This window comes from Etheostoma spectabile, unplaced genomic scaffold (assembly GCF_008692095.1).
Source record: "Etheostoma spectabile isolate EspeVRDwgs_2016 unplaced genomic scaffold, UIUC_Espe_1.0 scaffold00009273, whole genome shotgun sequence".
Classification (NCBI taxonomy): domain Eukaryota; kingdom Metazoa; phylum Chordata; class Actinopteri; order Perciformes; family Percidae; genus Etheostoma; species Etheostoma spectabile.
The window spans coordinates 1-27,058 of record NW_022603682.1 but is presented as its reverse complement, the minus strand read 5'-3'; the positions used below and the strand labels follow the sequence as shown (position 1 = coordinate 27,058).

At 40.6% G+C, this 27,058-nt stretch overlaps 2 protein-coding genes across 2 annotated transcripts; both read right to left on the bottom strand.

Moving 5' to 3' along the window:
- Positions 1–2,780: 2,780 nt before the first annotated feature.
- LOC116679063 (mas-related G-protein coupled receptor member X3-like) lies at positions 2,781–11,861 on the bottom strand. The gene is made up of 5 exons (XM_032508793.1): positions 11,779–11,861; positions 8,441–8,512; positions 4,202–4,643; positions 3,808–3,995; positions 2,781–3,312 (listed from the first exon to the last, which is right to left on the bottom strand). Exons 1-5 carry the CDS (start codon positions 11,859–11,861, stop codon positions 2,781–2,783), a joined length of 1,317 nt encoding a protein of 438 aa, XP_032364684.1.
- Positions 11,862–12,331: 470 nt separating this feature from the next.
- LOC116679066 (mas-related G-protein coupled receptor member X4-like) lies at positions 12,332–14,727 on the bottom strand. The gene is made up of 3 exons (XM_032508797.1): positions 14,374–14,727; positions 13,541–13,728; positions 12,332–12,845 (listed from the first exon to the last, which is right to left on the bottom strand). Exons 1-3 carry the CDS (start codon positions 14,725–14,727, stop codon positions 12,332–12,334), a joined length of 1,056 nt encoding a protein of 351 aa, XP_032364688.1.
- Positions 14,728–27,058: the final 12,331 nt, after the last annotated feature.

Here is a 27,058-nt window from a genome sequence, read left to right as displayed (position 1 = left end):
GCAAAGTGTTGACACTCCTTCCGTTGAGCGATGACAACGACTTTAACGATGCAGGAGACTCTTCATCTGACTGCGGTACATGTTTTCTCAAACTCTAACATTTCTTCTTTTCTTTATTTGAAGTCTTTCTAAACCAATCACAAGCATGTACGCTGCAGAACATGCAGGATACTGGTGTCTCTCTACTGATGTCTCTCTACTGATGTCTCTACATAGTACTCTCTACTGATGTCTCTCTACTGATGTCTCTCTACTGTTGTCTCTCTACTGATGTCCCTACATACTACTCTCTACTGTTGTCTCTCTACTGTTGTCTCTCTACATACTACTCTCTACTAATGTGTGTTGTGTTTCAGACGGGTCTGCGGACCAGTCCGGGGAGTCGGCGGCTTCCTGTGAAGAGAACTAAAACCTGCAGACCACATCCTCCCAAAAGACCCATTTACTGCTCCTTGTTCCTCTAAAGATGAACTTTAACGGTGTTTTTAGGAGACGTAATCTGAGGAGACCACCTGGAGGTTAGGGGGTAAATCCTGTGTTTTTAATTAGGACAACAGGTGTTTTGGGATGGATGTTTTAACTAAGGTGATATATATTCATATACGTATTAAAGAGTTCATGCTCAAATGCTTTTAAAGCTGCGTGAGATAATAATAAAGTGAAAAAGACATGACAACCTCTTTCCAAAGGACACAGATAATGTTTGTTCCTTCTCCTGAAGATGAGCTCCACGTTTGGCTTCAACACGCCAGCGTCACACGGTCAGAAGATGGACACGTCGTCCCGTTACGTCTCAAAGCACAAATGGGACGTTTCATAATCTGGAGGCAAAAACGTGTTTTTAAGAACTAAAACCAATCAAATCCAGTGTTTTGATATGGGTCACCCAGTGTTTTGAGAGGGTCACCCAGTGTTTTGAGATGATGTTTAAACTGTGGTGAGGAGTAATAATATATAATAAAGATGTCCAAATGCATTTGAGGCTGGGTTATTTATATTGATATGTGATATGTACAGTTTATATCCTCATAACCTTTGGTCAGAGAAACATTCTGACTTGTAAACTATAAAATTTTTTAAAAACATTCCCCGTTGTGGGATGAATAAAGTATAATCTGATCTAAAAGGAGCAAAACCAGAACATTTCTGTTCTAACAGGAAGTCTTTTTAACATGTTCCTGTAAAAGTGGACTAAGAACACACTGTAAAAAACATCTCCTCACTGTCTGTCTGTCCCCCCCCCGCTGGAGATCAGATATAATGCAGCTTTAAGGAGTTCCCCCCCCCCCCGCCTTCCGCCTCCCACTAAAACCCCCAAATTAGTCCTATCAAAGAAACACAAACGAGCAGTTTGTCTTTTAATTTATTATCTTTAAAAAATAACACCAAAGCAAAACGAACCCAGTTGAGACGTAGATGCTTTAGTTATGACTGGGAGAAAACTAAATTAAAATGTGTATAAGACACAAAAAAAGAAACATTTGTTAGAAAATGCTGCTCAATGAATATAAAATATATCTGCTCTACTTCTAGATGATAACGAGACCTAAACGGACAGCTACTTACTAATAAAACATCTAATTAATATCAGTTGAAACAGAGAAGAAGCTACAATATATTATATAATAACAGCTCATATTTAGGTCTCTAGTGGCCATAGGAAGTAAGTGGAGGAAGTAGAAGAGCCCCAAATGAGGCAGGTTGGGGGGAGGGGGGGGTTGGGTTCCAACTTAACTCAGTACACTGCAAATTATTTGGTTCTTACCAAAAAAAAAATATTTATAAGTGTTAGATAATTTTTCTGGTTTTAACCGTCTTGTTGTTCTCGGGTCAAATTTGACCCATTTTCAGAATTTTTCTATATCACAAATTTGTTTTTGTTTTTCTATTATAATGTCCAAAAACATAACGGGGACAGTTCCATTTGCAACCGTTACTCTTTAAAAGTAAATTAAATGATCTGTTCTTTATTTTCTTTAAATTTGGGTCTTTAATTCAATTTTATGGCGTTTGGAAAAATAGAAAAACATCACAACCAAAAGTGTCTAAAAATCAACAAAAACAAAACATACCACTGTATGTTAGCATTGGTTATGTTAGCATACGTTAGCATATGTTAGCATGTGTGAGCAAGTTAACATATGCTAGCCTGTTGACATATGTTAGCATACGTTATCATGTTAGCACAAGTTATGTTAGCATGGGTTAGAATGTTAGCATATGCTAACATAAGATGATAGTGTACAACATATGCTAAGTTAGCATATGTAAGCATGTGTTAAAATGTGAGCATATGCTAACATATGCTAGCGTACGATTTCATGAATTAATGTGTTAGCAAATGTTATCTTAGCATATGTTAGCATATGCATGCTAGCATGTTGGCATATGTTAGCAACCTTACTACTAATACAGATAAAAAAAAATGTACTGATAGAAAACCCAGTAGAACCTTCACATCAGCATATGCTAGCATGATGGCTCAAAGAAAGGTATTTTAGCATATTAGCATATGTTAGCATGGGATAGCTTTGATGAGCGTTAACAACACACGCCCAGTGTGTGTGAATGGAGCTAAAACTACTGAGTGCATGGAGATCGTTTTAGTCTCAAATTCGATTAAAAACCAAAACGTAGCCGTGTGGATGTAGCCTGCGTCAACTTAGCCAGGTTAGGTCATGTATAGGACCTGAGCATGTGTGTGTAGTTCAGGCCTGTGTGTAATGTGCAACAACAACGGAGTGTAAATTGTAATTTCCCCTTGTGGGACTACATTAATCTTACACTGTTAATGTTGTTTCCAGACTGCTGAGACCTCTGTCTTCTACTCTGCAGCAACGCACAGAGGCCAAGATCTTGTCTAGGAACCCTTTTTTCGTGAAGATATACAGAACCAGGTCTGCGAGAGGATTCAGCTTAAGAAACACCGCAGACACGTAGACGAGAGTTGCAACAAGCGATTGGTCTTTTGTGTATCTCGCAACCAGTATCAAAATAACATTGGGCAGGAACAGCAGCATGTAAATTAGCAGCACCACGACCAAAGTTCCTACAATTCGTCGTTTTTCGTCAGGCAGGATGGAGACGGAGGCAGACAGGGCTCTGAGAGTCGCACAGCAGAAGAACAAGAGCAGTGGGAGGGGAAGGAGCAGGAAGACAACGGCAATCATTTGGGGGACGTTGAAGTTACCACCAAAAAATAAAGTGAAAAGGTAGAGAGAAGGAAGGACCCAGGCCAGGGCACAGATCACCACGGTGGACCGGATGGTTTGTCTGCAGTGGTACCACAGGGGGAAGACGATCAGCAGGTACCTGGAATACAACATCAACACTAGAGTCAGACACAGAAGGAGCTCCACATGCTGGACCAACGTGGTCTCATCAACAGGTTTGGGTGACGTTGGACCAAAATGGATGCACAGCAATTCCTATGATATCTCAAAAAACTAGACAAAAAACGTCAGTCACATCAGTTGAGTTCAACCGACAAAAGGTGACTTGTCGTGTCAAAGTCTGTTCTCCCGTCGAGAACTGTTTTCCTTCTGTTAAAATGCATTTCCCCCGTAGTCTTGTGCTCTCTTGCCCCTCTCCTCTCTCCTCCTCCTCTCCATCTGTATGTAACCTCATCCCATTAAGGCATGTTACTAACTCGACTTCTTCCCTTTCCCGTAGTCTTGTGCAGTCAGTTACAGAGCTCTACTTTTCAGAGCTATATGTACAAATGGTTCCTGAGAACTGCCTGGCTGGATGGGTGGGTATGATGGGGGGGGGGGAATAGACGGGGTGAGGGGCTGGATAGACAGGTACCTTTCCAGGGCGATGCACACCATGAAGACAACACTGGTCATCAGACTGTAGTTGTGAATACATTTGTTGATGATGAATATCATCGGGCTCCGAGGACGGGCGACTTCACAGATCATGCAGCAGAGCTGGATGAGGTCAGAGGTCAGAAGGTTGATGACGTAGATGGGGGCAACGTGGTCACTGCGTACCTGCAGGGAAACAAATCAGTAGATGGAGCAACGTGGTCACTTCATACCTAAAACTAATCCCAGGGGGTCTGAAGTCTTCCAGGACGAGAAGAGCAACCCAGATGAAGAGCCTTTACACACAGATACACAGATATATAGACAGATACACAAAGATATACACAGATATACACAGATATGCAGTAAATGAGCCCATGTGATGTTCCTACCAGCGAGTAGAGGGAGTGGATGGCGATGAGGATGAGAGGAAGGCTGATGATGATGATGATGCACGTCGCCACGTTGTCGATGAGTCCAGCCTCCGTGTCATCGAGGTACCCGAGGAGGCCGACCGTTACATTATTGGATGGGAAGCTATGAAGGAAGCTGATGGTGCTGTTAGGGAGATGATCGGAGTCGGAGGGGACGCCGCTTAACGCAAAGGAGCCTGGGGGGGCGGCGACATTAGAGGAGGCTGAGTGTAAGCTGCTGTAATCACCCCAGAAGAAGAGATCTCCAGGTGCTTCTTCATATTCGTCTTCTGCTACTTCTAGGACGCTGCTGCTGCTGTTGAACGACGTGTTGTTGTGTGATGGGTTGTTGTATGACGTGTTGTTGTATGACATGTTGTTGTGTGTCGTGTTGTTGTATGACATGTTGTTGACGTCCATTCTTCAGAGGGAAACCTGCAGGTTACAGAAGAAATCCACATGTTAGCATGAAAATGTTTTAGGGAACTTTGATGCATTATAATAATAATAGATATGCATGAGTGTGCATTCCTTGCATGCGCGCACACACACACGCACACACACACACACACACAATATACTAGTTACACACACAGGGACACACTATGTTTGTTACACACACAGTGACACAGCTCAAATTTCTTTTTTCTCTCTGTCTGTTTTAAAATGAGTCGTGGAGACAACAGCAAAGCAAAGGACAGAGACTGAAATGGTTGCTAATGGATACAAACTATCAGTGGCCATGTTTGCAAACACAGTTAGGAAGCCTTTGATCTCTGTGATGTCATCTCTTTGATCTGTAATCAGTTAACGACCGGAGCACCTGCTGTACCTGTCAGCTGTGTCACCAGCTATTCAGACACTGAACAAGCTCTCAAACAAATGGTCATATCACTAACAGGATGCAAGATATCAATAGGATAACATTTTCCTGGGCACCAGAAGGCCATTGTGAACGTCCTGATATCAAATTGATGTGGATAAACTCAAAAATGTGGGCGTATCATCGATTTAAATTAGTGGTTTGCTCTGCATTTTGCTCAGAAATGTGGACAATGTTTAACATGGCAGTTAATGGAAGAAGATTTGAAACTCTTGTCATTTGAAAGGTTGCTGAGCGAAAAGTATAATTCATATCTCATATCGCACATTAGCTGAAACTAGACAAGAATACCTGCATTTAGATTTATAAATTGTTCATGACAAGTAAGAATTGTTGGCGTGGGAGCAAGTTATAGAGAGAGAACCAAGATGATTTTTTAATCTCCCCACTCTGTCCTCCACTCTAGCTCTCAACATTCACCACATACACACACATTGGAAAATCTGAGACGGTCTGAAAACGGGACGATACGTAAACTGGGATTCTGGAGTAACCGTGCTTGATATCTGAACGCCCATTCAGCCCAATATACACCAAAGTCTTCTCTTCGGTTTAAACTTTTAATCATGTTTCTACGTTAAAGTATGGCGATACAGCACGGTCCCAAAGAGGGGGGGTTTGGAGCGATGTTGAGAGATTTCCCAAACATTTCCCATTCAAGTCTATGAGAAATCTTTCGCCGTTTTTTGCCGATTTCGTGAAAACCGCGCGGCAAATCTCTTAGAAAAGTCATAGCCCACCATTCCCGATCATTACACACGTTTCGATGTATTGTGTGTGTGTGTGTTGGCAACGCTCCGGGACTAGTAGCGGGACGAAAATCTGGCGGAGTAAGAATAATAAGTATGGGCAATAATAGACATTGCTGCCATTGCACCACTACTCTGCAGGAAAATACAGAGCTGCTGTCACTGTAAAATGTACATTTCCATTGATTCTGTACTCATGGCAAAACACGCAGTGTTATGTGCATGTAACACGAAGTACGGGTACATAGAATGGAAAATACCATGCTGTACTTTTCAGAGATGAATGTAGGAATAGTTAATGAGAAGAGCCTGAAGGGGTCATTAAAACCAAATTATCACAACAAAGGATTTTGCATATCTGGTGTGTCATCGTTTCCTGAAAACAAAGCAACATCCCCAGAAATAATCCTCATTAAATTCATGTTAGCTCAGAACAAAAGACACAATAAGACAAATAAAAAGAAGAACGTGTGCAAGAAATGTCTAAAACAGGGAATCTTTCTAATGTGTGGATGTTCTTATAAATTAAATATTATATATATATATATATATTATATAAATTATAAATTTTGGGTCTTTTAAAAGTAATTTTGAGTATTTTAAGAGTCATGAGTAATTTAAGGTCCTTATTAGTTTTTTAAGGTCATTTTGAGTATTTTATGAGTAGTGTGGGGGGGGGGTAAACCGCAGAAAACGACAAACGTTGCTACAAAAACACGTTAAAAAGAGACAAAAACCTTTGAAAAAACAACAAAATAAGGAACAAAAACATAAAGATGAGTTCCTTTCAACCAGAATATCCTCTCGTTATAAGAAAATGATTTAAAGATAAATTATTTAAAGATAAATGATTTAAAAATAAATGAGTTAAAGATAAAGGATTTAAAGATAAATGGGTTAATGACAAATGAGTTAATTTAATTTAATGTCTGTACCTGTTGAACGCTGCGAGCCGAGCTGGAGGAGTTGTCAGATGTTGTGTCCTCTGCAGTCAGGACGGACAATAATCTACTTCCTGTTTGGTAGGAGAGGCGTGGCAGAGGGCGTGTCTTCTAAGAGACATAATATGTATTTTAAGAGTCATTATGTGTTTTCTAAGAGTGATTAAGTGTCTTTTAAGAGACATTATGTGTTTTCTAAGAGTGATTAGGTGTCTTTTAAGAGACATTGTGTCTTTTAAGAGACATTGTTCCTTTTAAGAGAAATTAGGGGTCTTTTAAGAGACAATATGTGTCTTTTCAGCGACATTATTTGTCTTTTGTGACAAGGGTCTTTTAAGAGACATTTTGTGTCTTCTAAGAGACATTATCTGTCTTTTAAGTTACATTAGTGGTCTTTTAAGAGACATTATGTGTCTTTTAAGAGTCAGGTGTCTTTTAAGAGACATTAGGTGTCTTTTAAGAGACATTATGTGTCTTCTGAGAGACATTATGTGTCTTTTAAGAGTCCTTATGTGTCTTTTAAGAGACATTAGGGGTCTTTTAAGAGTCATTATGTGTCTTTTAAGAGTCATGTGTCTTTTAAGAGTCATAAGGGGTCTTTAAAGAGACTGTCTTTTAAGAGACATAAGGTGTCTTTTAAGAGACATTAGGGGTCTTCTAAGAGACATTAGGGGTCTTTTAAGAGTCATTATGTGTCTTCTAAGAGACGTGTCTTTTTGGAGACATTATGTGTCTTTTAAGAGACATTAGGTGTCTTCTAAGAGACATTAGTTGTCTTTTAAGAGACATAAGGTGTTTTAAGAGTCATTATGTGTCTTTTAAGTCAAAGTCAAAGTACTTTTATTGGTCTCCCTAAGGAGAAATTTTCTTTGGACACTGAGCAACTTACTTTGCTGCAAGAGTTACAGACAACGATCAGCACGGGGTTAAAAACAATTAAAAGACAAATGTACATTCAATATGTGGGCGACTCGAGGGCCGGTGCAAATTCCAGATTCACAGACAACGTCAAACAATGCCACAAAAACATTTGAAAAAAGCATAATAAGAGCCAATCGCTGGCTGAGTGCCAGGGACGGTTCACCTGACTCATGTTAACGGTCGCCATTTTGAATTGTTCTCTGTTTCTTTGTGGTCTTATTGAGGTTTTTAGGGTAATTCTGCATCGCTCCGTGCTTTTCTTCATCTTCCTGTAGCTGTTTGGACTCGTCGGCGTGTGATAATAACACACGGAGATGCAAATACAGATGCAAAATACTTCTTCTACTTCCCCTCGGACTGGAACAACGAGTATTTATTGGACATATGCAAAAGACTTGTGTTGTTGTTGTTGTTGTTGTGATGACATGATTATTAATATTATTATTGTGTTATCCTCATGTGGAGCCCATGTCTTGTCCTCAGCCCAGTCAATACCATGTAGAGGGCTCAAAATATTAGTCAATTACACTCAACACATCAAATCTCAGATTAAAAATGTAAAAATACTACTTACACAGAGCTTTGAATGTGATTGAAGTCATCTTCATCTATGTCATCATGAATCTCCAGCGATGACATACTAACAACAAGAACATCTTTTTAAATTGTCCTATTCCAAACCAGAATTCATCCTGACATAAAGAAAGAGTCTTTCATGACTCACCTGGTTTCCAAAACCTGAATAGGAGTCTCCCCAACTTCACTGCAGCCCAGACCCTCCCCAAAGTCATCATCTCTGTAGAAAATCAAATAATGGCGGTCAAACCATAATCAGGTGGTTTTTACACATTTATCATGCGTTGAAGTTTACTTTACATGCTGCGTCTCAACCAACTTACCTCTAATTTTCAATTGCCCTTATGTTTCTACGATGTATCACATCCTAATCCGTCAGACCAAACATCTAATAACACGCCATGGATGCTGCTAAAGCCTGAACCAACACAGTGAATTTAGTAATATAGCCTTTCATAGTCCTTTTCTTACCAATCTGAGGATGAGTCGCTAACGATACTGGAAAGGGCAGGGACAGGACAGGATGTGTGGTCATGTGACGTTTGGTTGGTGTTGATGTTATGGCCGAAGCTCCACCCTGACATCTACAAGCAACCGTGCCATCCATGATTTGTTAGGCCTGTTTTAAATTCTAGACAAATGTAACTAAGCTGTATACTCCCAACATGTCGCTCTGCAAAGATGATTTACAGACAGAATGTAAGAGAAGCATCGCCCAGCATGGTTCCAGAAAGCCAGAATGATTTTTTTATTGGATTGTTTTGTCATTTCACATAGTGGAAGTGTCCACAGCTGCTGGGGCTAGACATCGCTGTTGCAAGTCCCATATTTCTGAATACCTTCGGTTTACAAAACAGCCGACACAGCAGGCTAAATGCTAATGTTGTGAGCAGTCCTCTTAGACTTAGCAACAAGCTACAGAGTAAAATGAGATTTGCGCCATCACCAGTGATACTTTAACCATCGCTATCTTAGTTGTGTAGTTCTTAAATGAAACAAATCAAGCAGAAATATAGGTGAAACTCAAAAAATTAGCATATGGTGCAAAAGTTCATTCATTTCAGTAATTCAACTTACAAGGTGAAACTAATATATTATATAGATTCATTACATGCAAAGTGAGATATTTCAAGCCTTTATTTGATATAATTTTGATGATTATGGCGTACAGCTTATAAAAAAAGCCAAATTAAAAATATGTAAAAAATACATTTTTACTAAAGTTACCTACTGAAGCTTTAATGGAGGATCAACACGTGTACAGCAGGACAGTTTCAGGGCTAAAAGAGAAATATAACTGGATGTCATCAGCATAACAGTAAGATATTTCCTCAAAACTACCAATAATCTTTCCAAGAGGAAGGAAATACAGACTGAACAATAGGGGGCCGATCACAGAACCTTGGGGCACACCACAAGACAGAGGAGTCTGACATTCCTTCCTATGGACACAGGAACACCCCTGTCTGAAAGATAGGAAGAAAACCAATCCAGAGCTGATCCAGTGATGCCTACAGTTGTTTTCAGTCCATCAATCAGAGTGCGGTGGTCAACGGTATCAAATGCCGCACTGAGATCTAGTAGGGCCAGGACCAGCACCAGTTACCCCCATCAGCAGCCATCACAATATCTTCAGAGACCTTAAGGAGAGTAGTCTCAGTTAAATGGTTTTTCCGAAAGCCAGACTGAAACTGATCAAAGATATTAGGAGAACCCAAAACATTATTTAGCTGGTTTGCAAAAACCTTTTCTAAAATTTAGAAATAGGCCTTCAGTTTTTAAACAAAGCTGCATGTTATGGTTCTGCAAAATGGAGGACCCAAACGCAGAGAACCAGGAGGCAGGCAAGGGCAGGGGCAAACGGGTTTATTTTAACAGTCCAGGCAAAACACAGGGAACAGGCAAGGTCTGAAAGCACAAAAGGTCTAGGGGAAGACAAAAGTCAAAAAACAGGTTAACAACACAGGGGACAACTCACGGGGAATATAGGGAGAACGGCTGGACGTCTTCACAAGACACAAGGATCTAACCAGAGACAAAGGGAACACAGGGGTTAAATACGTGAGGTAATGAGGTAACTGGGAACAGGTGATACATCAGGTGAAACACATTAGGGCGGGGCGGGACAATCAGGCTGACAAAAAGCAAAGCTGGGCAAGACGAGACAGAACAGGAAACCAGACTACCAAAATAAAACAGGAAGAAGAACAGACACTTACCAAAGAACACGAGACAGGGTCACCAACACAAGACCAGGGAGCAAACTAAGAAACAAACACAAGGAGGCAAAAAAGGGAAAAATAATCCCAACCCAAACCCCAAACCATAACACTGCATCTAGATTGTTCTTATTTTTCAAGATCGGCTGAACAAGAGCATTCTTAAAACAGCCAGGGCCCAGCTGAAGAGATAAATTTAGAATTGAAACCAAACATGGGCCAAGAAGATGTCTGGTTTCTAAAAGCAAAGACGTAGGGACAGTTTTAACAGGGCTCTGGGAGGGTTTCATCGAGCCCACCAGCTTAATGATGTTGTTCAGGGACATGGGGCAGAAGGAGTCCAGCGTTGAAGGTCTCTGATGAGTAGCTGTATGTGAGTTTGCTGATGGTACAACGCCCCCCCAGACAGCTCTAACCTTGTCCTCAAAATGAGACAGAAAGTGGATGCAGTCAACATTTGAAAATAGAGGGACACATTCAGCAGGACACCAATGTTGTTGAGAGTCTCCAACAGAGCTTTAGGATTGTTCTACAGGAAGATATCGGATTAGTAAAATAAGAGGCTCTGGCATCCTTGATCACTTCATTCAGGTTTATTAAGAGCTCTTTAAGATGCAGACGATGGACGCTCGGTTCTCCGACGGACACGTCTCAAGCTGCAAAATGGTGTCATTCATCCACGGGGGGGGTATTAACAGAGGGAGTTTCTCTGATGTTAGGAGACGCCATGTTGTCCAACAGCAGGGTGCAATGATCGTTAAACGCCGCGTACGAGCGTCCGACATAAAAACCGAGCTTGAGTCTAATGCGGCTGAACTTTTTTCAACGTGAGCAGGCAGAGGATCCTCATTACAAACAAGATCCAATAAGATGCATCTGTGATCACTAACAAATACATTTTTGAAATTATTACATTATAATTAAAGTAAGTTTATACCACAAAACAAGAGGAAGCGTACATCCTTTGCTGTGAGTAGGACCAGAGACATGCTGAGTACAATTAAAAGATTCAGTGATATTTACAAATTCAGAAGCATGAATATTAAAATCAACAGTAATAACTCTGTCCAGCTTTATAATGAATGATAAAAAATCAGAACAATCAGTAAGAAAAGAGGTCGCTGGCCCTGAAATACAACAAAATGTACTTGAAGGACCAACTTTAGTAGTCTGTAGTTCAGAAGAAGAGTACGTGGCAGATGAAATGTTTTTAAAAACCACAGCGAGACCTCCACCTCGGCCCGTGGGTCTCGGTGTGCTGATCTACGTCCAGTCCACAGGACGGAGCTCCTTCAGGTGATAGTAGTCCAACTCCCGCTGCCACGTCTCCACGAGCAACATGAAGGCCATGGTTTTGGAAGAAAAGAAATCACGGATCCCTGTGGGACATAGCAGGACACTGCAGGGTATGCAGGACGTAGCAGATAATTAAGAACTGGTGCAAGGCAAACCTGAGCCAGTATCAGGGTTGGTAGATGTATCTGAAAACTAGGAAGAGAACTACAGAAGAGAACAGAACTACAAGCAGAAGTAGAAGAAGCAGCAGAGACAACAGTCGATGCAGAAAAGACAAGAAGCAAGAACCAAACAGTCAGGAAGTAAAGTAACGTCTGATTTAAACCAAAACAACGTCATGTGTAAGGATATCTTAGCATGATAGCATATGCTAGCCGGGTTAGCATTGATGAGCATTCGGGTTGCTTAGTGTGTGTAGATGGTCATGTGATACGTGTTGTCAGACGTGATAACATGCACGGAGATTAGGTCTGCTGCTGGTAAATGGTAGCAGGGTGGATGGAGCCTGGGTCCGTTTTTCTAGTTCACACCGTCCTGAGATCTCTGTCTTCTACTCTGCAGCAACGCACAGAGGACAAGATCTTGTCTAAGGCCCCTTTCTTCATGAAGATATACAGAACCAGGTCTGCGAGAGGATTCAGCTTAAGAAACGCCGAAGACACGTAGGCTAGAGTATTAGTTAGTAATTGGTGTTTTGTGTATCTCACTACCAGTATCAAAATAACATTGGGCAGGAACAGCAGCATGTAAATTAGCAGCACCATGACCAAAGTTCCTACAATTCGTCGTTTTTCGTCAGGCAGGATGGAGACGGAGGCAGACAGGGCTCTGAGAGTCGCACAGCAGAAGAACAAGAGCAGTGGGAGGGGAAGGAGGAGGAAGACAAAGGCAATGATTTGGGGGACGTTGAAATTACCACCAAAAAATAGAGTGAAAAGGTAGAGAGAAGGAAGGACCCAGGCCAGGACACAGATCACCACGGTGGACCGGATGGTTCGTCTGCAGCGGTACCACAGGGGGAAGACGATCAGCAGGTACCTGGAATACAACATCAACACTAGAGTCAGACACAGAAGGAGCTCCACATGCTGGACCAACGTGGTCTCATCAACAGGTTTGGATGCACAACAATTCCTCTGATGTCTTACAAGATTAGACAATAACTGTCAGTCGCATCAGTTGAGTTCAACCGACAAAAGGTGACTTTGAGCGTTGTGTCAAAGTCGGTTCTCCCGTCGAAGGCGGTTTGTTCCTGCTGTTAAAATGCATCTCCCCCCCCCCCCCCCCCCCGCACCCACACCAGGTGCATAGAAATTCTCCAGAATGCAGGAAACTAAGTATTTAATGCTCAAATATTTCATGGGGTGTACCCCCAGATCCCCGCATCATAAATCACCATGCACACAAATCTGGATTAAAACACTGGCCTTAGGGTTGTCAGACCAGAATACATGTTACTAACTCAACTTCTTCCCTTTCCTGTAGTCTGGTCTCTCTTGCTCCTCTCTTCTCTCCTCCTTCTCTCCATCTGTATGCAACCTCATCATTGATGCATGTTACTAACTCAACTTCTTCCCTTTCCTGTAGTCTTGTCTCTCGCCCCCGTAGTCTTGTCTATCTTCAAACTTCAATAACACTAGAGTCAGACACAGAAGGAGCTCCACATGCTGGACCAACGTGGTCTCATCAACAGGTTTGGATGCACAACAGTTCCTATGAAATGAGACCGGTACCTTTCCAGGGCGATGCACACCATGAAGCCCACACTGGTCATCAGACTGTAGTTGTAAACACTAACGTAGATAACGTATGTCATCGGGCGGTGAGGATTAACCACATCACAGATCATGCAGCAGAGCTGGATGAGGTCAGTAACCAGAAGGTTGATGATGTAGATGGGAACGACGTGGTCGCTGCGTACCTGAAACAAATCAGAGGAAATCTCAACTCTCTGCTCAGCCGGCTTTATCTTTCATATTTCTCATCAAACTCTTTTGAGCTGTCAGAAACACATTCTCATACGCAAGAACTCCTCAAATACTGACCCTCGATCAGCCCCCATACCATGTAGTCTTTCAACATGCAGGGTGAAACCACTTAGAGTTAGGGAAAGATCAGGGATGGGGCTACAACCTGGAGTACATGTGTACATCCTTCTCAAAGATCTCCATGCACCCAATAGTCTTATCTCCAGCAGTAGACCTAATCTCCGTGCACGTTATCACGTCTGACAACACGTATCACATGACCATCCACACACACTGGGCAACCCGAATGCTCATCAATGCTAACCCCGGCTAGCATATGCTATCATGCTAAGCTACCCTTACATATGATGTTGTTTGGGTTCAAATCAGATGTTACTTTACTTCCTGACTGTTTGGTTCTTCTACTCCTGATGGGGCTACAAACTGTACATGGAAGTGACCCCCCTGGACAAGAAGAGGATATACACACACACAGACACACACACACACACAGACACACACACACAGACACACACAGACATGCAGACACACACACATACACACAGTAAATAAACACGTGTCGTTCCTAATGTTCCCACCACAGAGTAGAGAGCGTAGATGGCGACGAGGGTCAGAGGAAGGCCGATGCAGATGATGATGTACATCACCACATCTACGATGAATCCAGCTTTGGTGTCATCGAAGGAGCCGAAGGCGCTGTTGGTTAAATCACTGGAGAAGGTGCTGTTGGTGTAATTACTGGAGAAGATGCTGTTGGTGTAATTTCTGGAGCCTGGGAGGATGGTGGTGAGTCTATGGAAATCTATGAAGAGGTTGGGGTACTTAAAGGGTTTGTAGCCTAAAGGTGAAATGGTCGTTCGAATGTATTTGGGAGTTGGAGTTGGAAAGGTGGTGAAGTTTCTGTCACTCTTTGAAGTTCTGATAACATCCATGTTTTCTGAGGGTCACCTGTAGGTAAGGAGATTAGATTATAGAAAGGGACATTTGGAATCACAACATTTTGAATAAATCAACATTTTACCATAAAAATATCCCAGGGACCTTATTTAAGCAGATTTGTAGTTTTACCGGCCCTGTTCACACGGAGATCTCTTTCTAAGAACTCTGGCAGAGTGGAGATCTTTGGAAATATTGGTTTGCACGGTTTGCAGCGGTTTACCTGACATGCTCGGTCAGAAGGCGGGCACTGCCGGCATCCAGACTCAAATGAGCAATCTGATTGGTGGAGAGCTAACCCGGAAGCAAGGAGCTGGACAAGCGAGACGAGAACCTCTCAAAATCTGAGGAAAATATTTAAATGTGTGTGTGTGTGTGTGTGTGTGTGTGTGTGTGTGTGTGTGTGTGTGTGTGTGTGTGTGTGTGATGAAGACAGATTCAGCAGCTGCACGTCCGATTTCTCCTTAAAATGTTTTCAGGGATCTACAGGGAGGAAAATAAGTATTTGATCACAGTGCTATTTTGCAAGTTCTCCCACTTAGAAATCATGGAGGGTCTGAAATCATCACCGTAGGTGCATGTCCACTGTGAGAGACATGTCCACTGTGAGAGACATAATCCCCAAAAAAAATCCAGAAATTACAATGTATGATTGTATAACTATTTATTTGTATGATACAGCTGTAAATAAGTATCTGAACACCTGTCCATCAGCTAGAATTCTGTCCCTCAAAGACCTGTTAGTCTGTCTTCATAATGTCCCCCCCCCCCACTCCATTTATTATCCTAAATTAGATGCACCTGTTTGAGGTCGTTAGCTGCATAAAGACACCTGTCCCCCCCATACAATCAGTAAGAATCCAACTACTAACATGGCCAAGACCAGAGACCTGTCCAAAGACACTAGAGACTAAACTGTCCCCCTCCACAAGGCTGGACAGGACTACGGGGACATGTCCAAGCAGCTTGGTGAAGACAGGTCCACTGTTGGAGACATCATTAGAAAATGGAAGAAGCTAAACATGACTGTCAGTCTCCCTCGGACTGGGGCTCCATGCAGGATCTCACCTTGTGGGGTCTCAATGATCCTAAGAAAGGTGAGAAACCAGACCAGAACTACACGGGAGGAGCTGGTCCAGGACCTGGAAAGAGCTGGGACCACCGTTTCCAAGGTTACTGTTGGTAATACACTAAGACGTCATGGTTTAAATCCTGCATGGCCCGGAAGGTTCCCCTGCTAAAACCAGACCATGTCCAGGCCCGTCTTAAGTCTGCCAACGACCATCTGGAGGATCCAGAGGAGTCATGGGAGGACGTCATGTGGTCTGATGAGACCAGAATAGAACTTTTTGGTCCTAATTCAACTAACCGTGTTTGGAGGAAGAAGAATGATGAGGACCATCCCAAGACCACCATCCCTACTGTGAAGCATGGGGGGGGTAGCATCATGCTTTGGGGGGGGGGGGGGGGGGGGTTGGTTCTGCACATGGGACAGGGGGACTGCACTGTATTAAGGAGAGGAAGACCGGGGTCATGTATTAGGAGATTTTGGGGACCAACCTCCGTCCCTCAGTTAGAGCATTGAAGATGGGTCGAGGCTGGGTCTTCCAACATGACAAAGACCCGAAGACCACATCCAGGAGAACCAAGGGGGGGCTCTGGAAGAACCAGATCAAGGTTCTGGGGGGGGGCTAGCCAGTCTCCAGACCTAAACCCAATAGAGAATCTTTGGAGGGAGCCCAGAAACCAGACTGGTCTAGAGAAGATTTGTTTGGAGGGGGGGGCCAGAATCCCTTCTGCAGGGTGTCAGACCTGGTGAAGAACTACAGGAACCGTTGGAAACAAAGGCTGCTGGACCAGATATTAACATGGATCTTCTCAGGTGTTCAAATACTTATTTGCAGCTGTATCATACAAATAAATAAAAGTTAAAAAATCATACATTGTGATTTTTGGATGTTTTTTTAGATCATGTCACTCACAGTGGACATGCACCTACGAGGACATCAGACCCTCCATGATTTCTAAGTGGGAGAACTTGCAAAATAGCAGCGTGTTCAAATTCTTATTTTCCTCCCTGTATGTTTCTATGTTAAAGTATGGCTATACAGCACGGCTCCAAAGAGGGGGGGTTTTGAGCGATGTTGAGCCAGTTGTCGAACATTTCCCATTAAAGTCTATGAGAAGTTTTTTACCGTTTTTCGCCAATTTCGTGAAAACCGCGCAGCAAATCTTGTTGAAAAGTCATAGCCCACTATTCCCGATCATTACACACGTTTTGATGTATTGTGTGTGCGCGTGTTGGCAACGCTCCGGGACTAGTAGTGGATCAAAAATCTGGTGGAATGAAAATAATAAGTATGTGTAATAATAGACATTGCTGCTATTGCAGCACATGGGCACACTGAATGACAAACTAGAAGGTTGTCTCAGTTAAGCACTGTTTTATGTGTTATATATGGCAATATAGTGCTAAATAATATTGAAAAAGTAGGAGTACTCGCAATGGAAAAATATAAATACAGATAATAATAATAAACATAGAGCCATGGTGCATGGTGGGTAATTGAAACTGGAAGTGAAACTACAAGTAGACATCCCACTACTCTGTAGGTGGGTAACTACAGAGCTGCTGTCTCTGTTAAATGGACATTTACCTTGATTTGACTATCTGTAATAACGTGTGCATGTAAGACGTAGTATTAATACGTGGAATAGAAAGTACCATGCAGTACTCTCAGAGATGAATGTAGGAATAGTTAATGAGAAGAGCCTGAAGGCAACGTTAAAACCAAATGATCACAGCTGAGGCTTTTGCATATCTGGTGTGTCATCGTTTCCTGGAAAACAAAACAACTTCCCCAGAAATAACTCTCATTAAATCCATGTTAGCTCAGAACAAAACTCACAATAATAACTCAAATATAAAGAAGGAATCTTTCTTATGTAATGATGTTGTTAAACGTGAATCATAGTGAGTCATTACGTTCTTCATTCACCCAGTTTCATTTGATTTAAAATATCTTTTTAACTTTATTTTTTACTCAACCACGTATTTATGATTCTCTTGGTAAAATATTGTGTTCAGCTGTGTGATTGTTAGATTTCATTTTCATTTCTATGTCTGATTGCAGTTCTTTTATTCCTGTTTAACCCTCATGTTAGACAATAAATAACCAGAAAAAGACTCAAAATTACCTTAAAAGACACAATGTTACTTTCAAAAGACACATAATGACTCTTAAAAGACACAATGTCTCTTAAAAGACACATAATGACTCTTAAAAGACACAATGTCTCTTAAAAGACACATAGTGTCTCTTAAACCATGAATGACTTTTGAATGGATGAGATAAAGATAAAGGATATCATTTAATTTTATTAATTTCATGTCTGTACCTGTTGGACGCTGCGAGCCGAGCTGGAGGAGTTGTCAGATGTTGTGTCCTCTGCAGTTAGGACGGACAATAATCTACTTCCTGTTTGGGAGGAGAGGCGTGGCAGAGGGCGTGTCTAAGAGACATTATATGTATTTTAAGGGACATTATGTGTCTTTTAAGAGATATGTGTCTTCTAAGAGACATTCAGTGTCTTCTAATAGACATTGTGTCTTTTAAGAGACATTATGTGTCTTTTAAGAGACATTGGGTGTCTTCTAAGAGACATTGGGTGTCTTCTAAGAGACATTAGGTGTCTTCTAAGAGACATTATGTGTCTTTTAAGAGACATTAGGTGTCTTATAAGAGACATTATGTGTCTTTTAAGAAACATTATGTGTCTTTTAAGAGACATTATGTGTCTTTTAAGAGACATTATGTGTCTTTTAGTAATAGTAATGGAAAAACATAAATACAGATAATAATAATAATAATAATAAACATAGAGCCATGGTGCATGGTGGGTAATTGAAACAGGAGGAGAAACTACAAATAAACATAGGTAGGAAACTACAGAGCTGCTGTCACTGTAAAATGGACATTTACCTTGATTTGACTATCTGTAATAACGTGTGCATGTAAGACGTAGTATTAATACGTGGAATAGAAAGTACCATGCAGTACTCTCAGAGATGAATGTAGGAATAGTTAATGAGAAGAGCCTGAAGGCAACGTTAAAACCAAATGATCACAGCTGAGGCTTTTGCATATCTGGTGTGTCATCGTTTCCTGGAAAACAAAACAACTTCCCCAGAAATAACTCTCATTAAATCCATGTTAGCTCAGAACAAAACTCACAATAATAACTCAAATATAAAGAAGGAATCTTTCTTATGTAATGATGTTGTTAAACGTGAATCATAGTGAGTCATTACGTTCTTCATTCACCCAGTTTCATTTGATTTAAATATCTTTTAACTTTATTTTTTACTCAACCACGTATTTATGATTTCTTGGTAAAATATTGTGTTCAGCTGTGTGATTGTTAGATTCATTTTCATTTCTATGTCTGATTGCAGTTCTTTTATTCCTGTTTAACCCTCATGTTAGACAATAAATAACCAGAAAAAGACTCAAAATTACCTTAAAAGACACAATGTTACTTTCAAAAGACACATAATGACTCTTAAAAGACACAATGTCTCTTAAAAGACACATAATGACTCTTAAAAGACACAATGTCTCTTAAAAGACACATAGGTCTCTTAAACCATGAATGACTTTGAATGGATGAGATAAAGATAAAGGATATCATTAATTTTATTAATTTCATGTCTGTACCTGTTGGACGCTGCGAGCCGAGCTGGAGGAGTTGTCAGATGTTGTGTCCTCTGCAGTTAGGACGGACAATAATCTACTTCCTGTTTGGGAGGAGAGGCGTGGCAGAGGGCGTGTCTAAGAGACATTATATGTATTTTAAGGGACATTATGTGTCTTTTAGAGATATGTGTCTTCTAAGAGACATTCAGTGTCTTCTAATAGACATTGTGTCTTTTAAGAGACATTATGTGTCTTTTAAGAGACATTGGGTGTCTTCTAAGAGACATTGGGTGTCTTCTAAGAGACATTAGGTGTCTTCAAGAGACATTATGTGTCTTTTAAGAGACATTAGGTGTCTTATAAGAGACATTATGTGTCTTTTAGAAACATTATGTGTCTTTTAAGAGACATTATGTGTCTTTTAAGAGACATTATGTGTCTTTAGTAATCGTAATGGAAAAACATAAATACAGATAATAATAATAATAATAATAAACATAGAGCCATGGTGCATGGTGGGTAATTGAAACAGAGGAGAAACTACAATAAACATAGGTAGGAAACTACAGAGCTGCTGTCACTGTAAAATGGACATTTACCTTGATTTGACTATCTGTAATAACGTGTGCATGTAAGACGTAGTATTAATACGTGGAATAGAAAGTACCATGCAGTACTCTCAGAGATGATGTAGGAATAGTTAATGAGGAGAGCCTGAAGGCAACGTTAAAACCAAATGATCACAGCTGAGGCTTTTGCATATCTGGTGTGTCATCGTTTCCTGGAAAACAAAACAACTTCCCCAGAAATAACTCTCATTAAATCCATGTTAGCTCAGAACAAAACTCACGATAATAACTCAAATATAAAGAAGGAATCTTTCTTATGTAATGATGTTATTAAATGTGAATCTCTGCGTCATTACGTTCTTTCTTCACCCAGTTTCATTTGATTTAAAATATCTTTTTAACGTATTTATGATTCTCTTGGTAAAATATTGTGTTCAGCTGTGTGATTGTTAGATTTCATTTTCATTTCTATGTCTGATTGCAGTTCTTTTATTCCTGTTTAACCCTCATGTTAGACCATAAATACCCAGAAAAAGACTCAAAATTACCTTAAAAGACATAAAATCACTTAAAAAGACACAATGTTACTTTCAAAAGACACATAACGTCTCTTAAAAGACACAATGTCTCTTAAAAACACCTAATGACTCTTAGAAGACACATAATGACTCTTAAAAGACACATTTTGACTCACAGAAGACACCAAATGACTCTTAAAAGACACCAAATGACTCTTAAAAGACAACTAATGACTCTTAAAAGACACATAATGACTCTTAAAAGACACACTGTCTCTCAAAAGACACATAATGACTCTTAAAAGACACACTGTCTCTCAAAAGACACATAATGTCTCTTAAAAGACACATAATGTCTCTTAAAAGACACCAAATGTCTCTCAAAAGACACGTAATGACTCTTAAAAGACACAATGTCTCTTAAAAGACACATAATGTCTCTTAAAAGACACATAGTGTCTCTTAAACGATGAATGACTTTTGAATGGATGAGATAAAGATAAGGATATCATTTAATTTAATTTAATTTTATTAATTTCATGTCTGTACCTGTTGGACGCTGCGAGCCGAGCTGGAGGAGTTGTCAGATGTTGTGTCCTCTGCAGTCAGGACGGACGATAATCTACTTCCTGTTTGGGAGGCAAGGCGTGGCAGAGGGCGTGTCCTCTCAGAGACATTATGTGTCTTTTAAGAGACATAATATGTATTCTAAGGGACATTATGTGTCTTTTAAGAGACATTAGGTGTCTTTTAATAGACATTATGTTTCTTTTAAGAGACATTATGTGTCTTTAAGAGACATAAGGTGTCTTCTAAGACACACTGTGTCTTTCAAGAGACATTATGTGTCTTTTAAGAGATATTATGTGTCTTATACGAGACATAAGGTGTGTTTTAAGTGATTGTTTGTCTTTAATGGTCATTTTAGTCTTTTAAGAGACATTAGGTGTCTTTTAAGAGACACTATGTGTCTTCCAAGAGACATAATGTCTCTTAAAAGACACTTAATAACTCTAAGGAGAGAGGAGGAAGAGGAGGAGGAAGAGGAGGAGGAGAGAGGAGGAGGAGGGGGAGACGCTGACGTTTCCTGTTCGGGGGGGTGGGGACTTTTCCATTTGCAGAGGGGTGGTTGGTATGGTGGGGGGGGGGGGTATTTCCGAGGATTTTTCAGAGCTGTGAGGAGATGGGGGGGGGGTCATGATTTGGGGGGGGTGGGGGGGCAGAGAAAGGGAAAGCATAGAAAGATCCAGAAGTTAAGATGTGATGACCATTTATCATTGATTAATATTAATAATAATAATATTATTAATAAAAGTAAATAAAAGATAAAAACTACTAAAATGTCCAAAAAAGTGTCAAAACTGTTGAAAAATGACACAAAAAAATCAGAAAATAACAATAAAAACATTAAAAATAACCTGACCACACTATGAAAAAAATAAAAAATAATTCAACAAACAGCTGCAACAACTTTTTAAAGTAAAAAAAAATTTACAAAATTGTCGAAAAATCAAAATCAGAAAAAAATTGCAAGAAACTCGAAATAAAAAAACTTAAAAAACTTAAAAAAGTGACTAAATGGTAGAGTAAATACACTGTAAATAATTTTCCTGTAAAATAACAGTAAAGAGCTGGCAGCAGAGACGCCAGCAGGTTAGCGTTATTTTTACGGTATTCATACGTAAAATGACTTTACGGTAGTTGTCTGTAAACCAGAAAAACTGTATGTTTCTGTATTTCTATAATTTACAGTAAAGAGCTGGCAGCAAAGACGCCAGCAATATACCGTAATTTTACGTTATCCATACTGTAAACTGACTTTACAGTAGTAGTCTGCAAACCAGAAATACAGTATATTTCTGTATTCACACTGTTAAATGATTTCACAGTCTAATACAGTAAAATAAATGCAGCATATTTCTGTTATTTGGAAATTACAATACTATTCTGTTGAACTAAATTGCATTTTCCTTCATTGGAATTAGTATTAATTGCAATAGACTTCATTATTCTTAGGGCTTTATACAATTGGTTAAGATGTGCATTATTGTGACTATTATGCCAAATAATCAATAAAAACTTGAAAATCAAATATCTTTATTTTAAAGAGCAATGTCAATTTTAACATGAATACTGCTCCTTTTAAATAAGAAAATAAAATAAACCCTGTTGGACAATGTTAAAAAAAGATTTCTAGTGGCAAACAAACAGCCTAGTAGTGTCTGCTTTAGACTATGTCAATAAACTTAATGTTAGATCAAAATTTCCTAAAAACTCAACCTAAAAGATTTACATACAGTATGTAACACATATGTAATGTAATACACTTTCATAATATTCTGAAAACAAACAAAACTTAAGAACATTTTGAAAAATGTGCATTTAGGCCATTTTGAAACTAGTACAATTGAACGTTTGGAAAATATGCATCAATAATATGCATCATTTAGGGATGAAACTGTAAGGCAGGCACCTGTGCCACTGCAAGCTAGATTTTCAGGTTACCTCTTAAAATAGTCCGGTGAGGTAGGTTAGGGTTTTTACGTCTTAGTTCTCGTGGATCCAGGAGAGATGACTATCATTTTGGTGGCCGCTGTTCCTCTCGGCAGCATTATTCGAGAGTTGCCACTGTCAAACAACAACAAACAAGCTTAATCATAATGATAAATAAACTGTACAGAATGTACAGTATACAAGCTAATGCTTATAAAGTTAATAATACCAGTTCTCTTGTGGCTTAATCTGGCATTGCCAGACTGTCAAAACAAAGAGAGCGAGATTAAAGAGCTCACCGATCTACATGAAGTTCCATTCAATGTCAAGGAGATTTTTCAGTAGCATGGCGACGTGTGTATGGACTGCAGAAGTCTTCTTCTGGACGATCACACCTTTCTTCTTGGAGACAACCTTGTCCCTTTTGGCCTTTGTCCCTCTCTCTGGGTTCATACCAATGAAGCGCCTGAAATCCAAATTGTATAAGACCAGAGTGGGGTTGCAGCAACATACTGTTTTGTGTACATTAAATCACATTTTTTGTCTTTCTTCACAAATAGAATGGACATGAATGACATATGTGTACAGTACTGAGTAATGATTACAAGGACTGAAGGGTTTTTACCTCTGAATGAATTCCAGAGTGCAGGCTGCTTCTTCTTGATACTGAAGGTTGAATATGTAGTAGATTGCAAACACAGCGGCAAATTCTGTTGCAAATGTTGGTGAGATGCCCTCAGAGATCACACGGCCCTCAAAAGATGATCTGTTGCACTTGATACTTCAAGTCATAGCAACATGGGACTACATGTTACCTTGTGTAAACATTTGTAAAGTTAAGATGAATGACCGATATGATATATAATGTGTCTGTCGATGAATCTAAATGAAACGTATACCAGGCAGTATCAGGGGAGGACTTGCAGGAAGATTGAGAGTGGGTCAACATCAGCTGCAGTAGCAGACACCTGTAGGAACAAATACATTAGCTTACCAAAATAAGATTTTTACGAAAACAATTATAAAGTTTTAATAATTGGTAAACACTAGGTGAGAGTAACCTAGAGAAGTTCCTTTTCATGCCAAACATGCCTTAGTGTTGATTAGGTACGGCTGCTGGCTGCTTTTCAGTGACACCGGATCACCCAGAGGATGCAAAACGGTTAGACAAATAGCCTATAGCCTAGGCTACGCTAAAACAGTTGGGAGAAGTAGCGGTGTGGGGCGCACAGAGACAGAAAACCAAAATGCATTCGCAAGGAGTCTAAAAAGGCAATATTTTCACACCAATGTTTCATTTTCAAACTGAAAAATGCAAAGCCTTTAGGATTCAAGCTTCTCTCTTTAACCGAACCAATTAGCTTAATTTTCTTGTCAACTCTTCGTAAAACACACAAACATAAATTAGCCGATGTTCCAATAATCCTAAGGTTTGGTTGAAATAAACCAATCACCGGGCAAGATGTAGGCTTATTAGCCTAATGCTATTTTCCTGCTGCCTCGGTCTATCGATTAGCATCGCTTACCGTTTAGCACGTGTTGTTCCTCGGATGTAGACGTTCGGCTAATGTTACCAAAATTAAACAACAAAACACCCAAAAGTAATAAACTGGCTATTCAAATCTAAACCTCAATGATGATAGGAATGAATAAGATTTGAATTACCGTTTGATTTGTAGCATGACCCGGTGAATGTTGATGGAGAACACACTGTTCGTTGCATCAAACTTCTGACCGGGCTCCAAATTCCCCGGTCAACGCTCAGTCTCCAAAAAATACTGTAGCGTCCTGTAATTTAAAACATCAGCATACTGTTTAGGGCCTCGGTCCTGTTGCTCCAAGTTAAGCAGCCCACAATGCATTGCTAACTACAGTACTAAACTGTTTAACATGAAAACAGTGTTTTAGTGTTGAAAATTGGCTGTAAATTTACAGCAATTGCTTACAGTGTATATATATTAATAAAACAACACATACACACACACACACATGCACATGCACGCACGCACGTGCACGCACACACACACAAAACGCACACATAGAGACACACAAACGCGCTCGCGCGCGCGCACACACACACAACACATGCACACACACAAACGCACACACACACACACACACACACACACACACACACAGAGACACACAAACGCACCACACACACATGCACCCAAACGCACACAACACACATATGCACACACACAAACACACACACACACACACACACATACGCAAGCGCACACATAGAGACACACACACAACACATGCACACACACAAACGCACACACACACACACACACACACACACACAGAGACACACAAACGCACACACACACATCCAACACAAACGCACACACACACACTATGCACACACACAAACACACACACCACACACAACACACACACAATACGCAAGCGCACACATAGAGACACACCACACGCGCACACACACCACACACAAACGCACACACAACACACACACAACACACACAGAGACACACAAACGCACACACCACACATGCACACAAACGCACACATACACACATATGCACACACACCAACACACACACACACACATACGCAAAGCGCAACATAGAGACACACACACCGCGCACACCACACACACACCCAAACGCAAGCGCGCACACACACATAGAGACACACAAACGCACACACACACACACACACAGAAAGGAAGGAGGTCATTTCTCAGCGGGAGGGTTTCCTGTTCTCATCCTTCCACAGGAGAGAAGGACGTTCATATTTATTATATATAATAATATATAACTAGAAAATTCCGCAGAAATTTTATCAGTGTGCCTGCTATTGGGGCCCATCCACACACACACACACACATTGGAAACATCAGTTAGGAGTCAGTTGGTCAACATGGCCGCCAGGGAACAGGGTCATGATAGGGGTGTGTGTGTCTGAGCCGTTTTCAATGTGTTGTATTGGCAGTTGGTTCCCTAGCGTGAAAACTTTAAGTCTGATATACTCCATAGTTACACGTCTGCGACCTGAACAAGATTTCCTACATTTCGACCAAAAATTATGTCTGAAGAATTAAAACTGGAGAGGAGAGAGAGACATTTGTTTGTTCAGAGCATCGTCCTGCAGCCCCCCCTCTCTCCTCTCAGTAACAAAACCTGTTGCTATGGTGATTTTTGAGTACGGGCCAGAGTCTTTCTTTCAATGTCTATATCTGCAGTTGGTGAGCCCAGCGCAAAAAGTTTTAGTCCGATAGACTCCATAGTTACATGTTTGCGATCGGCACAAGATTCCCTACATTTTGACCAACTAAGATGTCTAACAAGTTAAAACTGGAGGAGAGAGAGCAATTTGTTTGGGGAAATAAATCATTGAATCGTCCCCAGCTGAATGGTTTTCCCATGATTTCTCTCGACAGTTGGTAGACCACAGCCAACAATTTAAGTCCGACAGACTCCATAGTTACATGTCTGCGACCGGAACAAGATTCCCTACATTTTGACCAATAATGAAGTCTAAAGATTGAAAACTGGAGGAGAGAGAGACATTTGTTTGAGAAACTTCCAGATATTCGTACCGCAGTCCCCCACTCTGTCCCCCACTCTAGCTCTGAACATTCCGCCACATACACACACATTGGAAAATCTGAGCCGGTCTGAAAACGGGACGATACGTAAACTGGGATTCTGGAGAAACCGTGCTTGATATCTGAACGCCCATTCAGCCCAATAAACGCCAAAGTCTTGTCGTCGGTTTAAACTTTTAATCATGTTTCTACGTTAAAGTATGGCGATGCAGCACGGTCCCAAAGAGGGGAGTTTTGAGCGATGTTGAGATTTCCTGAACATTTCCCATCAAGTCAATGAGAGATTTTTGCCATATTTTTGCCGATTTCGGAAACCACGCGGCAAACCTGGTTGAAACTACATAGCACACCATTCCCGATCAATAACCCACTGTCGGTGTTGTAATGTGTTGCGGTGTTGGCAACGCTTCGGGATAGTAGCGGGACGAAATGTGGCGGAAGAAGGAGAATAATAACTAGAAAATTCCGCAGAA